The 14,415-nt window shown below is 41.3% G+C and overlaps 1 protein-coding gene across 1 annotated transcript in view; it reads left to right on the top strand.

The window, feature by feature from the left end:
- LOC118343208 (cytoplasmic dynein 1 intermediate chain 1) overlaps nt 1-14,415 on the top strand; it is a 50,363-nt gene that overhangs the window by 24,921 nt on the left and 11,027 nt on the right. Inside the window, exons 8-11 of the mRNA XM_035681963.1 lie at nt 1,276-1,447; nt 2,632-2,731; nt 2,917-3,042; nt 14,039-14,185. Of these exons, the coding sequence (XP_035537856.1) occupies nt 1,276-1,447; nt 2,632-2,731; nt 2,917-3,042; nt 14,039-14,185 (545 nt within the window). The remainder of the gene's footprint in view (nt 1-1,275; nt 1,448-2,631; nt 2,732-2,916; nt 3,043-14,038; nt 14,186-14,415) is intronic.

Below are 14,415 nucleotides of genomic sequence, written 5' to 3' on the forward strand. Positions count from 1 at the left end.
TGAGTGAGTTAGTGAGTGTGTGTGCGTGTGTGTGTGGATAATGTAGTATCCTGTAGTATCATGTAGTAAAATACAGAAGAAAGAACACATGATGCACACACAGATGGATTATTCATATTAATTTGCATACACAATCCAGACTGTACTGCGTGTGAGTCAAACACACACATAGTCAGATGTATGCACACACGCACTCAAAAACACACAGTCATCCGTCTCCTCTCCATCCTGGCCTATTAGAAGGTCTGGCCTTTGATCTCTGCCACTCGATTCACTGGGTATTTTCTGACAACTCGTAAGAAATACAAAGGGATGGGGGGGATCAAAGTCAAGAGGCAGGGTAAAGGTCGATATATGTGTGCGCTTGTGTGTGTAAAATCGCATGTGTGCTTGGGGACAGTGACTTCAAAAACCGGACGTCGTGCTGTGCAGCCATTACGTTCAAAGGGAGGCGGGTCGCTCAGAGGGCTTTGTTTTTCTCTTGTTTATGAAGTTCTTACTGTAGGGTTTTATTAGAAAAGATGCATTAAGACCTGTTTGTAGTTTATTATGTCCTGGACCCGATTCTGGTTTTGATAGAGATGAAGTGAATGTTAATCTGACATCAGAAGCACACGATGTACTCTTTATATTTTTTTGCAGAAGTAGTCATGACATTTACTGCAGACAGTCAGATACAGTAACATATCTTTACTATTGTCAAAAGTAGAATGTCACAATGTCAGTTGAATAGAATAAATAGACATTTTTCAGTTTGAGGCTGTTGAACAGTAATTGAGAGACAGCATGGTTTTTGACGGCTGTTTAAAAACAAAAACATAACTGTATTTTGAAGGTCACATAAAAAATGATTTACTTATATTTACCCGATTTTTAAGGCCATATTTGATTCTAAAAATATGAAATATTTTGTATTTTCATGAAATATAAAAAATTGCAGCTGCAACTGCAACTCCCTAGAACAAACAGCAGCAATGTATGTCCATTACCATTTGTGGTATTATTGATTAAAATAAAACCTTTGACAGAAATAAAATGCTTTGATAATTAATGAATCATCCAAGTCAATTTTCAAGCAAAAAGGTCAAACATTCCCTACTTCCAGCTTCTCAGTTTGGATGATGTGCTGCTGATCTTGGGCTTTAGGGAAGTTTGATGGACATTACTCACTGTTTTCTGACAGTTTATAGAACATACAATAGTTGAGAAAATATTAAAATAATGAATATTTATCTTCTGGGGTTGCACTTCTTATGTTTATGTCCCTTCCGCCAGGCTCATTTCCGGTGCTGCGGGAGCTGACAGAGGAGGAGAGGCAGCAGATCCTGCACTCTTCAGAGTTTCAGAGCTTCTTCGACTGCAGCATTCGGGTGATGGAGCGAGCTCTGGCTGAAGACGGCGACATCTTCTTCGACTACAGCGGCCGGGACCTAGAGGACAAAGAGGGGTGAGCAGGGATCAGGAAGGAGGGAGGATGTGTTTGGATGTGAGAGCACATGTGAGTGTTTACTTGCATGCCTCAGACTAAGAAATGTGCTCAGACTGACTCATGCCCACTGTGTCACTCTAGGGGCCTGGAAGCTGCTTTGTTCTTCAGAATACATGTCTTCCTGCTGATGTCACACTCTCAAGAGGTTAAACTTGTGAACTGACAACCATCATGCCTTAAAGAGCATTGTCTTGCCATTTGAAGGGTTGCCTCCAAATGGAGGTTATCAAAGTGTTGGTTGAAGTTATACAAGTCATAAGTGCAAAGCTGTTTTAGTATACTGCTCTGCTATTATAGAAGAATGCTGCTTTTACTAGCTCACTTCAACTTTGACCACTGCAGCCTCAGAGGAGCATCAAGCCTGTGGTCAAATAGAGATTATGTCTAAAACAGGCCATAGCCCAGTGCTTAACATCAGTCCTCTTCTTGTTTCCATGGACATGCTATTCGTGAACTCTCAGAGTTCCTACATTTAACAACCATGTGTTATTACTGTTCATTCTCACATAGAATTGTGGATCATTCACACTTACTAGTGTACATAGTTTCCCTTCAACTGAAGGTCAGAAAACTGTGTTGATGCAACTTTCTGAAGTGGCCAATGACACAACAATCTGCGTAGGATCTAGTTTGACCACAGGCACCATGTTGGCTAAAATTTACTGACTCACAAATTCCTCCAATATCAAGTTAATATGCTGAATCAGCTGATGGCCGCCGACCAAGTGTCGACTTGATGTGTCACGACTCATTTAATTTAAAACACTGAGTTTCTTTAACAAATACTGCATGTTTGTCTTTATTGTTAGACAAAAAGACATCTCCTGTTTACCACCTTTGTAACCAAGTAAATCTCAATATAGTTTTTTTTATTTCTGATATAAGTTATAATATTATCTAGCTGCAGTGCCTTAAGGTTAAAAAGCTTCTCCACCTCTTCTGTACTTACTTTGGCTAGTACACTTTGTGAATATCCAGATTGAAGGTACCTTAGCAGTGATCACAAACAACCCCTGCACACAAAGCCATTTTATTTCTTGGAAGGTACCTATTTACTTTGGCAAGTACCTGTTGTGCGACTGGAAAAAAACTGTTGTCTTCAGGCTTACCTTTGACCGTTACCACTCATGTCTTTTTTTCAGAGACTTGGGTAGCGGCTCCAGCCTGTCTTTCAGTAGACTCTTCTATGATGAACACTGGTCGAAACATCGTGTAATCACCTGCCTTGACTGGTCCCTTCAGGTGAGGCCTGCAGCCTTGTTTGTGTCACTTTGAATTCAAACAGTGCATGAAGAAAAAACAATGCTTCTCCCAAATCTGAAGTCTGAAGTTCCAGTTATGCTGTATCATTGTTGTATTGTGTGTTTCATTGACATCCCTCTTGCCTCCTTTCCCCTTTTCTCTCTCTCTCTCTCTCGCTCTCTTAGTATCCTGAGTTGCTCGTTGCCTCCTATAACAATAATGAAGATGCTCCTCATGAACCGGATGGTGTTGCCCTTGTGTGGAACATCAAATTTAAGAAGTCCACACCAGAGTACATCTTTCACTGCCAGGTACTTGGTATTTCCAAGACTACAGAATATATTTGCAGACCGTAGGGAAAAAGTTATTTTTGCTCTTTCTGTGTTTTCCTGTTTGGTTGGGTGTTTAGTATTATGAACACAAGGCTACATGCAGAATAAAGACATCTCCTTGCTTGCATCTCAGAATTTCACACTCAAAAGCACCATTCTTCTCCTTTTATTTGTCATACCTTATCCAGCAACTCTACTGTTGGTCCATCCACTAATCTACAGCTTGTTCCCCTTTTCTACCCTATAATGACATCCCCTTTGTGACTAAAAATATAGAGCAAAGCAAAGGGAAATGAAAGGCAGCTCCACATGCATTCATTTGACCCTCTAGATTGGATCGTAGAGGAACGCGGCCACTGGAGGCCAGAAACATAGGATTTGGTGGGAGAGAAACCCACTGATGGGTGTGATGCTAATAGCAAATGACACTGAGAAAATGGTAGAAGGAGGGAGGGAGGGGAAAGGGGATGGAAGGATTGGGTGTGAGGGCTTCATGGCTCCCACGAGACAGGCGAGGCCATATAGAGACGTCTTGGTAGTAATATGATGTGGCCTACCACTTCCTAATCCAATGCTGCCACATGTGTGTGTTAGCCCACCCACATTGCTGCGTCTAATGTCAGCAGTGCTGCGTTTCACAATAATTGACAAGTCCTACTCATGAAGCTACACCTGTAATAGTATAAATGTCACAGGCATTCACCTCACTGCTTAGAAATAATGTCAGAAATGTGCACACATAATCTCACATTCAAGCTTCACTGAAAAAGGGGAATTACGTTTTCTCTCTTTTTCTCAAAAAACACACAGAACCACATATTCCTGCAGACCACATGCTGCGTGCAAATATTTCGATATCAAGCTTGCCCTATAAGTCTACCTCCATAATGGATTTTTAAAGCACCCCATTCTTTGACTGCGCCATAATTTATGCTGCTGCTGAAATCCATGTGGTCTTACGGATAGATTACAGCTATGCATCTTGTAGCTGTAGGATTCAGTAATTTTTCCATGTGCTTCTCTGAGGAAATATGTGCAGTACATCTGACTTTATTAACAATGCGGTTTCTGAGCACGCTGATCTGTGAATTGTCAGTGTTTGAATATTAGACATTTGGGAACAAGGATATTTTTGTTAGCAGCTGATGAAATGCTCAGTTTATCACAAGGGGGCAATCAACTGCAAATGTGTACAACAGAGGTGAACAATATTCAAGTTTAAGATCTGGAATAGAGCAATTGTTATCTATAATGTAACAAAGCATTGTCATTGTTTTTGATTCTCCGACACGTACAGACCACTTCTACAAATACAGCCTTGTTCCATTGCAGGGATTTGTTTAAAGTGATTGTTTACTTGAAAGATGTGTGTTAGATGAAGTGATATCAGATGGAGAAAAGAGTGAAGAAGAAAAGTGAGAGAGAACAGAAATTCCCAAGTGCCTACCCTACCCCCCCACATTTTATTCAGTCAGTGTTGCCTGTGGCAGTGCGACGGTCTGGTCATGAGGGGAGAGCGAAAAGTGAATGACAGAAAAACAGAGAAACATAGAAAGATAGGACAGGGAGCAAATGAGTGGGGACTTAGAAATTGAGTGCTCATATCAACTGTAGAGGTTAAAATGAATTAATATGGAGAGTGAATAAAAAATAGAGTGGAAAGAGAAAAAAAGAAGAGATTAGGAGTCATTTGGAATCAGCCATGCCACTGCTGGATTTAAATGGAAGGAGGTTAGACAAAGGAGAGACATTTTTCTTGCTCTTTCTTTCTTCTGGGGCCTTTTTGCAAGCCGAGTTGCGACTCTCTTGTTATCCGCGGATCAGATGGCTCTTAATGTGCGAGCATGTTCTGCCGTTTAACCCCCCCCCCCAACCACAGGTCCAGAGTGCCTCTTCCCCTCTCTGTCTCTACTTTCTCCTGTTTTTCTTTTCACCTTCCACCTCCCATCCTCAGGAACAGAGAGGCAAGCTGTTCACATGCTTTCTCCTTGCATCTGTAATCATACACACTCGCTGTTTATTGTGCACTTCACGCACACACACAGACAAGTACACATGTGTTGGCAGTCTACTGTTGGCAGCAGATGGTTTACCTGCATTTCAGCCATTTTTGTTTCCCACAGAAGCAGCTTTTTATCTCGTGGATGGATAGGCTGAATATTATCAGTGTGTATGCACATGATGCACATGTGTAAAGGCTGTGGCGTGTGTGTGTGTGTGTGGAAGATACAAAAGAATGACAGTGCTGGGTCAGTATTGGAGGGTTGGGGTTTGTGGTTGAGGTCTGGTTCAGCAGAAGTCTTATTGTATAAGGCTATGGCTTATAGAAGGCTTCATGTTTCAGATGGGGTTTTGCTGAGGTCAAGCTTCTATATTTCTTGTCTAGCTGTGCACAGTTTGGTAAATGGGCTTAGCAATGCAGAATTGTCCTTTTTAACAACATTTAACCTCGTATTCAGGGTTTAAATGTATTTGCCTAAACAAGGGAACATTTTTCTTGTTGGGGTTAGATAATCTCAGCTGTTTCCAGTACAATTTGATTTTGGACTGTATTTTGACACAGATTATCCACTGTTATAACAATCTTGTTTATTTGCATTGGACACTACACAATGATTTCTTAAAGAAAGAAATTAGTGTTTTATTTACTTTGCAGTAGCGTTGTTGGGGTTCATGCCCTTGACGTGCTGGTGTGGTGGAAAGTGAAAAATGTCAAAGCTGGTGTTGGTTTGATTTTGGGAGGAGTCTCAGTGAGTCTGACTTTAGGCAGTCTGGGGATTGTGCACTAACATTTTTGGCAATATGCAGCAGTGTTGTAATATTGCATTCTACTGTAATGCAATAGTTAGACAGACTGGTCCTGGTTTGACAAAAGTTGTTCCCTTGTGGACTAAACAAATCTGGCAGTTGTGCATTCAGTGTTCCATCTCTGTCTCTTCTTCCTGCTTCGCTCTATCTTTCCCTCCAGTCTATAAGCTAATTATTCATTTACCTCACACTTCTTTATAAAAAACATTCACAGGAACACTGTGGCTTCCAAGCTTGTTGCCATTGGCTGCTTGGTCAGTTGCTTGTAATGGGTTTTTTAGGCTCTCAGGATGAAAATTATTAAAAACAATTGAAAGTCCAATTTAAGAATAATTTGACTGCAGATGCATGAATTCAATTTATAGAAATAAACACTATTTAGCTTTATATTTAAACATCTTTATACATTTGGTGATTTAGGCCCCTTTTTTATTCACCTATTATATCTATCGAAATATATAATTGTTCTCTAACTGATTAAGTCTAGACAGTGAGTTACCTATATCTGAAATGAAACAGTATCTCTGTATACTAGGCGGCCTTTTGCAATCCCCGTAAGGACCCATGGCAGTTTCATGACCCCACTTTAGGAGCCATTGATCTATAATATAGTGGAGGAAATGTGTGATCCATCGGTGTGTGGATTTGGTTTGTACTTCAGGAAGGGGGCTGCCGCTGCTGTGGATTCTGGTACCAGTTGAGCGTGCCTCCCCTCATCACGGCCGTCCCAGCAGTTGGACCCATCATCGCCTCATCCCAGTTGGGTCCAATCTTGTAACTTCACACCAGCCTCTCAAGTGGGCAAAGTCACACCACATTAAAGGGCCCGTTTGACTTAAAACCTCTGCTGAACCCCCCAAACCACACGCCTCCCTGTTACAACCCCCACCACTACTGTCATATCTCATTGGACTCAGCCATATTTTTATTAATATCTCGCTGCCGTGCCTCGCTCCCTAGGCCTTTGGCACTTCCAGAAAGGTTGAGTAAGAGAAGCAAAGCAGGAGGAGAGGAAAGTGGGAGGGAGTGCGATGGTATAGAGAGATTTAGAAAGAGAGAACAGTGCAACAGCATTATTCACAGGCCTTGTCTAAGTTGGAAGCCATGTGAAATTACACTAGAAGACGAAGTGGCATTGTGTTCAGAAAGCTTAGCAAAGAAACCCTCGAAGTGCTCACTGAACACTGAGTTAAGACTGTGTGACTGTATCTGATTCATGGTACTCTAAGTAGATGTTGCTTCTATTGGCAAAAATAACGTTGAATTTTGTGGTACATTTGATTATTTTGTACAACTTTGACTGTGGTATTATACAGAGACGTTAAAGGCAGTGTCTGAAGAACTAAGAATAACTTTTAGGTGGAACCTCAGAAACTGATCTAAAACAGGAAACTTTTTAGACTTTATGCTGTGTTTCATTTAGGTGATGTTTTATATTTAATACTCGTTCATTTAGTTGCAGTTGGCATATTTTGTAAATCACATGTAGAGTTAAAGGAAGAGTTCAATTTCTTAAATTTCTTCATAACTATGCTAATTAGCTGTATTGCTGATAATTAGATGAGAAGATTGTTACCACTCTTTTATCTGACTGTTAAGTATAAGGCTACAGCCAACAGCCAGTTAGCTTAGCTTAGCATAAGATCTGGAAATGGGAAACCATCTAGCCAAAATCTGCATACCAGCTCCTGTGAAACTGACTAATGAACACATTGTATCTAGTTTGTTTAATTTGTATAAAATCTTAAATGTAAGAAAAACACGTTGTAGTTTTATGTTGGGTTACAGTATGTAGGACTATTTCTTCCAGTTGTCTTATGGTGTTGTCACAGTGAGGTTACCAGGCAACCACGACAACTGACGTTGTGGAGACCCTGCAACTCTCAGCTAGAAAGCATAAAAGCAACTTCCAATAAGCAATAAACTATTCCTTTAAAACACTCTCTTCAGACCAAAGTATCAAAGGAAGTATTGTTTTGCTATTAGTACTAAAACTTCAGACTTGTTTTGGCACCAGTATCTAAAAGTGCGGATTGATACCCAGCCGTACAACTACAGTAAGTGTCCTTTAACAGCTGCATTTTATGTTGTTTACATTCTCTAAAACTATTTAGTTACCACCCACGTTGGCTGAATGTGGCAATATTATGCTGTGAGATGCGATTGATACAAATTTGTTTGGAAAACAGACCTCATAAGGAACTTGTAGCATACTGTATGGTTGAGTCGAAGAAGCATTATATTTACAACAGGAATCCAACATTAAAGCCACAAACCAGCAAAAGTGAAAATGTGAGCCAAGCAAACAAACAAGATATGGAAAATAAAGGGAAAGCAGCGGTAGGAGGCAGAGAAAGGCCTGTTTGTGTTCCCAGAGCCTCCTCTTCGTGCTCTCGCTCCGTCAAACCCTCATTCTTTGCCGGGTGAAATTGAGCCTTGGCTTGGTATTTCTCTCTCCTTGCCAGAAACCACAGAGTGACAAAATCCGTGGGGTGTCATAAACGAGCGAAGCCAGGGGGAGAAAGGGAGGAGAAAGGTGGTCGGGAGGAGGGGGGAGGTTGAGAAGCTGGGATGCAAGGGAAGACAGTCGGATCCATCTGGTCCTGATAAGGCAGAGTGGAAAACAGATGAGTGCGGTGAGCGGGGTGGGGGCGGGATGGAGCGTGGATCTACTTGGGAGGATATACTGTCTGGCGTACCCTATCAGTCCCCCGCCTCCCTTTTTCCTCTCGCCATAGCACCCTCACTCCATTTCTGCCTTCCCAAGCCGACTTAAGCAACAGTTTGTTGCCCGAGGAAAGAGCGAAAGAGAGGAGGAGGCAACAAAGCAGGGAGTGTTCGCCTCTCTCTAGCTTTCTTTCTCTCTCTGTCATTCCTTCAAACCTCCCTAATCCCTTGCTGGGTGCCATCTTTCATCACGGCCTACCATGTGTGTATTATCCTTTACAGAACACTTCCCATTAATATAATAAGGGCTGCCAGAAGCACTTAGCCTTGTGAGCCTTGTGTAAGATATGGTAGATGATACTTTGTGTGTGTGAGTTTCTCCCTCATGCACACACACACACACACACACACACACACACAACAGACCTTGCCCAAGGAAAGAAATGAAACCCACTGTTCTGACTGCGAGAGTGTCTCCCTGTAAAACTTCCACAATTTATCTCAGGCCCAATATACAGAAGTGACTCTCTCTGCTGCTTTTTCTTCCGGGAGCTGTCACTCCCCACATCCTCTCCGTCTGGGCTGGCAGGAGATGACTTGGCAGGTGTCTGACCCGCACTGCATGCGAGATGAGAACCATCCACAGAGCCACTCTGCGTTTGGAAATGAAATGTCAGGCTCAGTATCCAGTCAGCCCTGATATGGAGATGTAATCATAGCGGGAGTATTGCAGACACGAGAGTTGTTGAGGTGTTATTTAGACAGATGTGGTGTTCGTATGACTGGTATGCCCAAGCTTATGAGTCTAGAATGAAGAGGAGCTGCAGGGGATGGGAGGAGTGTGGCTGCATTTGATTTAAAGGAAAATTGCGATATTTTGGAGAAATGTGCTTATTTATAAGAAATGTGTACTTATGGTGTTAGATGAGTCTGTAAAGCAACGGACTAACTCAGCATAGCATAAAGATTGGATACAGGGGGGAAACAGCTAGCCTAACACCTCTAATTATCAACTGGCAACTGCTTCTGGCCAAGAAATAGCCCAGGCTACCTGTCCCCCCCCCCCCGTTTACAGTCTTAGTGCTGAGCTAAGTTAGTCGGCTGCTGGAAGTACCTTCATATTTACTGTCCAGACATTAGGGTGAAATCAATACATATATTTCCAAAAAAACGTTTCCTTTAATTTAGAACTTAAGCTTTACACACATACACATAAAATAATTTCCCTCACTCAAGTATTTGAGTCATTAAAGGCTCGTGAATGAATAAAAAGTAGACAGAAAGACAACAGAAATCCTGCCGAAACATAATCAAGCTCTCCATAATTCAACTCTAAACTCAGTCATTAATTTCCTACATGACATTCAAATTGGGAATCCGCTTTAGAGTGTCAGGCAATTCCCCTTGAGCTTAAATCATAAACTTCCTTATAGCGCGGGACAAATTGATCTTATTTCAGCACCAAATGACATACAGCACATTTAAAAGGCATATAACTCTAAAACATATGTGCTGATGTGACATTTGATTAGAAGCATTTAGGGAGAATGTCTTTAATGTTAAGTCCAAGTCGCTGCTGGCAGGCGCCTCAAAGTGCACTATCGAGACAAAGTCGGGCTAATTTTCAGTAGCTCTTTCACTAAGCCTGACAGTACATGAGGGGAATGATGGCATAACCTGTGGTTTCTCAAAGAGGGGATTCAGAGTTTAGTCAGGATTTTTCCTCTTAAGATGGGGACACTGATAGGGCTTAGGAGTTAAACTAACATATGGAGCAAATAGAGAGGGCTCTTGATTTGATTTGGCTTCTCTTTGTCATTACTCATGTGGGGTAGAGATATTTACTTAGGGTGATAACTGGTGGAAGAATGACAAGAAAGAGCAGAGAGCAGGGATGTTTTCTATTTGCTTGTGGATTTGCGTGTTTATTTTAGATTTTTGATGATGTTAATAGTAAAAGTAGGGTCACATCGTTTTTACTGGAGAGATCAAAGATGAAGTAGTGAACAGTATTAATATATTTGAGGTAGTATGCTGTCTATGTTGTACTCCAGATTGTTCCAATTTCATAAAGATATTTAAAATTCAAATGAGAAATGACACTTTTATAGGAGTCTCATGCTTTCTGTCTCTTTAGGCATAAAGATAAGCATCAAGCAAGTAAGCGGGTGCATTAAAGCAGTCAAAGGAATAGTTTTAAATTTTGGGAAATGGGTTGATTTTCTTTTTTTGCCGAGAGTCTGATGAGAAAATCGATACCACTCTCATATCTCTAGGATGAATATGAAGCTACAATCGATCAGTGTAGCTTAGCATGAAGACTGGAAACAAGTAGAAACATCTATCCTGGCTTTAAAGCTGTTATTCTAACAAACAGGATGTAACATGTTTTAGGGGTTACCTAAAAGAAGGAGCCAGGTAAGCTGTTTCTCCCATCTGTATGCCGAGCTGAGCTGTAGCCTGGTATCCAGTAGCCTTTTATTTAATACACACATGCGAGAGTGGTGGTGACCTTCCTGTCTAACTCTTGCCAAGAAAGCAAATTTCCCAAAATATCAAACCATTCTTTTTACAAAAGCTTTCCTAGCTGTTAGATATTGTTTAAACTTCCTTCACTGTGCCTCCCAGCCTTCTTCCAGAGGCTTAACATCATTTAGACTTTCTCTACTCTTTGAAGACTGATAAAAGGTTGTGGTGGTGGAACTATGTGAATGTGTGTGTTTATGTACAAGAATGAGGGCAGGACTTTGGTTCATTGGCCCACTGATAGAGTCTGAAGGGATGGGGATCAGACCTCAGACAGCAGCCTGCCAGACAACCACAGAGTGTAAAGATCATCTCAAACCTTGAGGATATTAAAAAATGATCAAGTTGAAGGCAGACTCTGCATTTGAGTACTACACAGGTGCTGTAGTCCTGACCTGAAGTACTTTTTACTGTTAAAAACCTTCTTTCAATACTTTACATATTACATACAGAATGAAACATAAAAAGTATTACATATTTTAATGGAAACAATAGCCTATGTCCATCAAATATTGTGTTCTAATAGGTGCTAATAAACCTAAATTCCTGATCCCATTTTATCTGACTGTGTAGATAAAAAAAGGAGAGTGCCCCCTTGCCGGCTGACGAAGGACTTTATTTTTACCACCAAAGTTCAGTTTATTTTAAGTCCTGACATCTGAAGCGACTCCCGAGCCATCCGTCTGGACGCCGTGACTCCTCAGAAGAAACAAAAAAGAGAGAGAAAGAGTGTACTGTGTTTTCTTTCCTTCTGGTTTGTTTTCCAGTCTCCTTTCAAAATGAACTGGGGTTTTAAGTTGGCTGCTTCACACATGGTGTGGTGGCGGGGACAGAGAGAGAGGGGGAACGCAAGGGAGAGATATGAAAAACAAGATAAATTTTATTCCATTGAAAACTTTTAGCTTGTGTCAGGTTGTGTCAGGCTTCTTATTGAGCTTGTGTAAGCAAGAACAAATCACACGAAATACATTTAGATTCATAAGAAACTGGTGAAAGAAAAGTCAAGGCTGAAATATTCCACATGTATAATTCAATGCAGCAGTCAGGTGTCTGTAGTTTGACCTTTATGGTATTAAAGCAATACTCAAAACACTGAAATTAGAAACGACAATCACATAATCTTACAAATGAAAGTCACTCACCCATGTTTAATTCAATAGTGTTTGGGGTTTTGCTACTACAGCCTTACTTGGTCTGGTATGAGTAGATTATGGTGGCTAATGTTAGGTAATGTGAGCAAACTTTATCTACAATCCTAATATATTCTCAGCAATCCTATATTGCTGTGTAACTGACATTACTGATTTTATGACTATTCTCTACTTGTGCTATTTTTACATTACGATTTAGCATCAGCCATTATCCCATAATTGGTACTTGTGGTCACAGTGAGTGACCGCTGTTTAGCAAAAGTTACATATTTTTACTTTAAGCTAATGTCGCCCATCTTTCTCTCAGGTGTTGAACACCAATTGGGCTGGGTTTGTAGCCATTGTCTATTTTGGGTTACTTGCAACCTGGGGGTGCTTTTCTGAAGCATGAACTCCCTTAGTTAGATTCTCTACCTATCTAGTAGGTAGGGTAGGTTTTTCTCCCCAAAACTGCAATGATTGCATTGCATTTCTCTAAAGCATGTGCATGATTTAACCGTCTATGTTTTAAAATTAACTTGTCTTTCCACATTTAGACATTTAGTGGCATCCTGTTTACCAATATTCTTTTTTTAGAGAAGTCATTCCTATGAAGGTATTCATGCAAGCCATAATTGTTTCTTAGGACAGCTAGAGTGATCATGATCCATTTGGAATTTGAATTATTAGAATCATATTCATTGTCATCTTACTGTCTATTAAGACACCAATTCAAAGCAGTAGTATCATCACCAGCCGTTTACATTTGGTTAATACTATTACTGCTGTAAATATATTCACATAAATCTTCCAATGATTGCGTCGTTAATACAGTGATTAATGACAAGCTTTGCCTCCAAACAGCGTCTCAGAGCTGTTGTTCCAACAACAAAACCTCTGACGTACTGTTTTCAGGAACACTAAAACTGTCAACGACGCCTCAGCAACAAAATCTACGACCGTATTAGGCAACAGTGCTTTTGCGAAACGCATCCTGCATGTTTTTATAGTTTCACTGTTTTTAATTGGGCTGTGTCTGTGAGCTTCTTGTTTAATGCTCTCTTGGCCCCGTCCTGCCTGTAAATTATTGTTCCTCTCAGCATGATTATGCTGCTTTACTAGATGGATGGATGGATGGAGGGATGAATTTGTCAGTGCGTAACACCACTTACCCTCCTGCAGCACTACGATGCTGAAACATTTTCTCATAACTCCACAGCACAGATGCTTCATTGGCTCTGGGTCAGGGGAGGCTAGCTGCTGCACGCAGAAGCCCATATGGGACGAGCACTGAAGAGGAACCAAAACTCAATAAACACGGCACTGGTGAGGGAGGGAGTTCAAGGGTGCGCTTGTCATGATGGAGGCTATAGTGAGCGCTCCAGTGGCTGCTGGGGTTTTGATGCTGTAATGTGAAACGGCTGGGGGAAAGAGGACTATAATTCCTCTCTTTGTCTGGTCTCCGCCCCAGCGTCACCCCTCTCTCCTCTCCTCAGCGGACCCTCACCATAGCCAAACTCATCATCTCCCTCTCCGTCTATCTGCCTGCGTCTGCCACCCATCACGCCGCCTTGATCACTTGTTCTCACTCAGGCTCCGTCTAGCGTTACCGTTTTCGCTTCATAACTTTCTTTGTTTTTGCTCTTTTCTCATTGTCTGCTGTTTTATCTCCTCATTTCATCCGACCAGAGCGTTTCGATTTTGGCCATGTTCCTTGTTCTGTCGGGTCATGATAATATCTTTTTCAGAAATGTTCCCATAAAATATCCTGACACCAGAATAATAGGCATTATGATTCCACTATCTCAATCCTCTTCCCTTTCTCTTTCTTTCTCTTTCCTCAGTCCCCTGTAGTATCTGTGGGCTTTGCCAGGTTTCATCCCAACCTGGTGGTGGGGGGGACTTACTCGGGACAGATCGTCCTGTGGGACAACCGAAGTCACCGTCGGACCCCCGTCCAAAGGACTCCTCTGTCTGCTGCTGCACACACTGTAAGGCTGGCTCCATTATCACTATCACATTGTTAAAGTGAGAGCAGGGACTGTGACTCAGAACACTCATCGATAGAGTTGCTGATATTTTTTTATGTTTGACACATTTACAAATTTACAAAACATACAAAATTAACTTAAAGAACAGATCTGTGCCTTAGTTTTCAAGTTCACTTTTTTAGAAGCTGTGTAAACTGTAATGGACATTTTTCACTATTTTCTTACATTTT

Source organism: Morone saxatilis, unplaced genomic scaffold, assembly GCF_004916995.1.
Source record: "Morone saxatilis isolate NCDOM2014 unplaced genomic scaffold, NCSU_SB_2.0 Contig9, whole genome shotgun sequence".
NCBI lineage: Eukaryota > Metazoa > Chordata > Actinopteri > Moronidae > Morone > Morone saxatilis.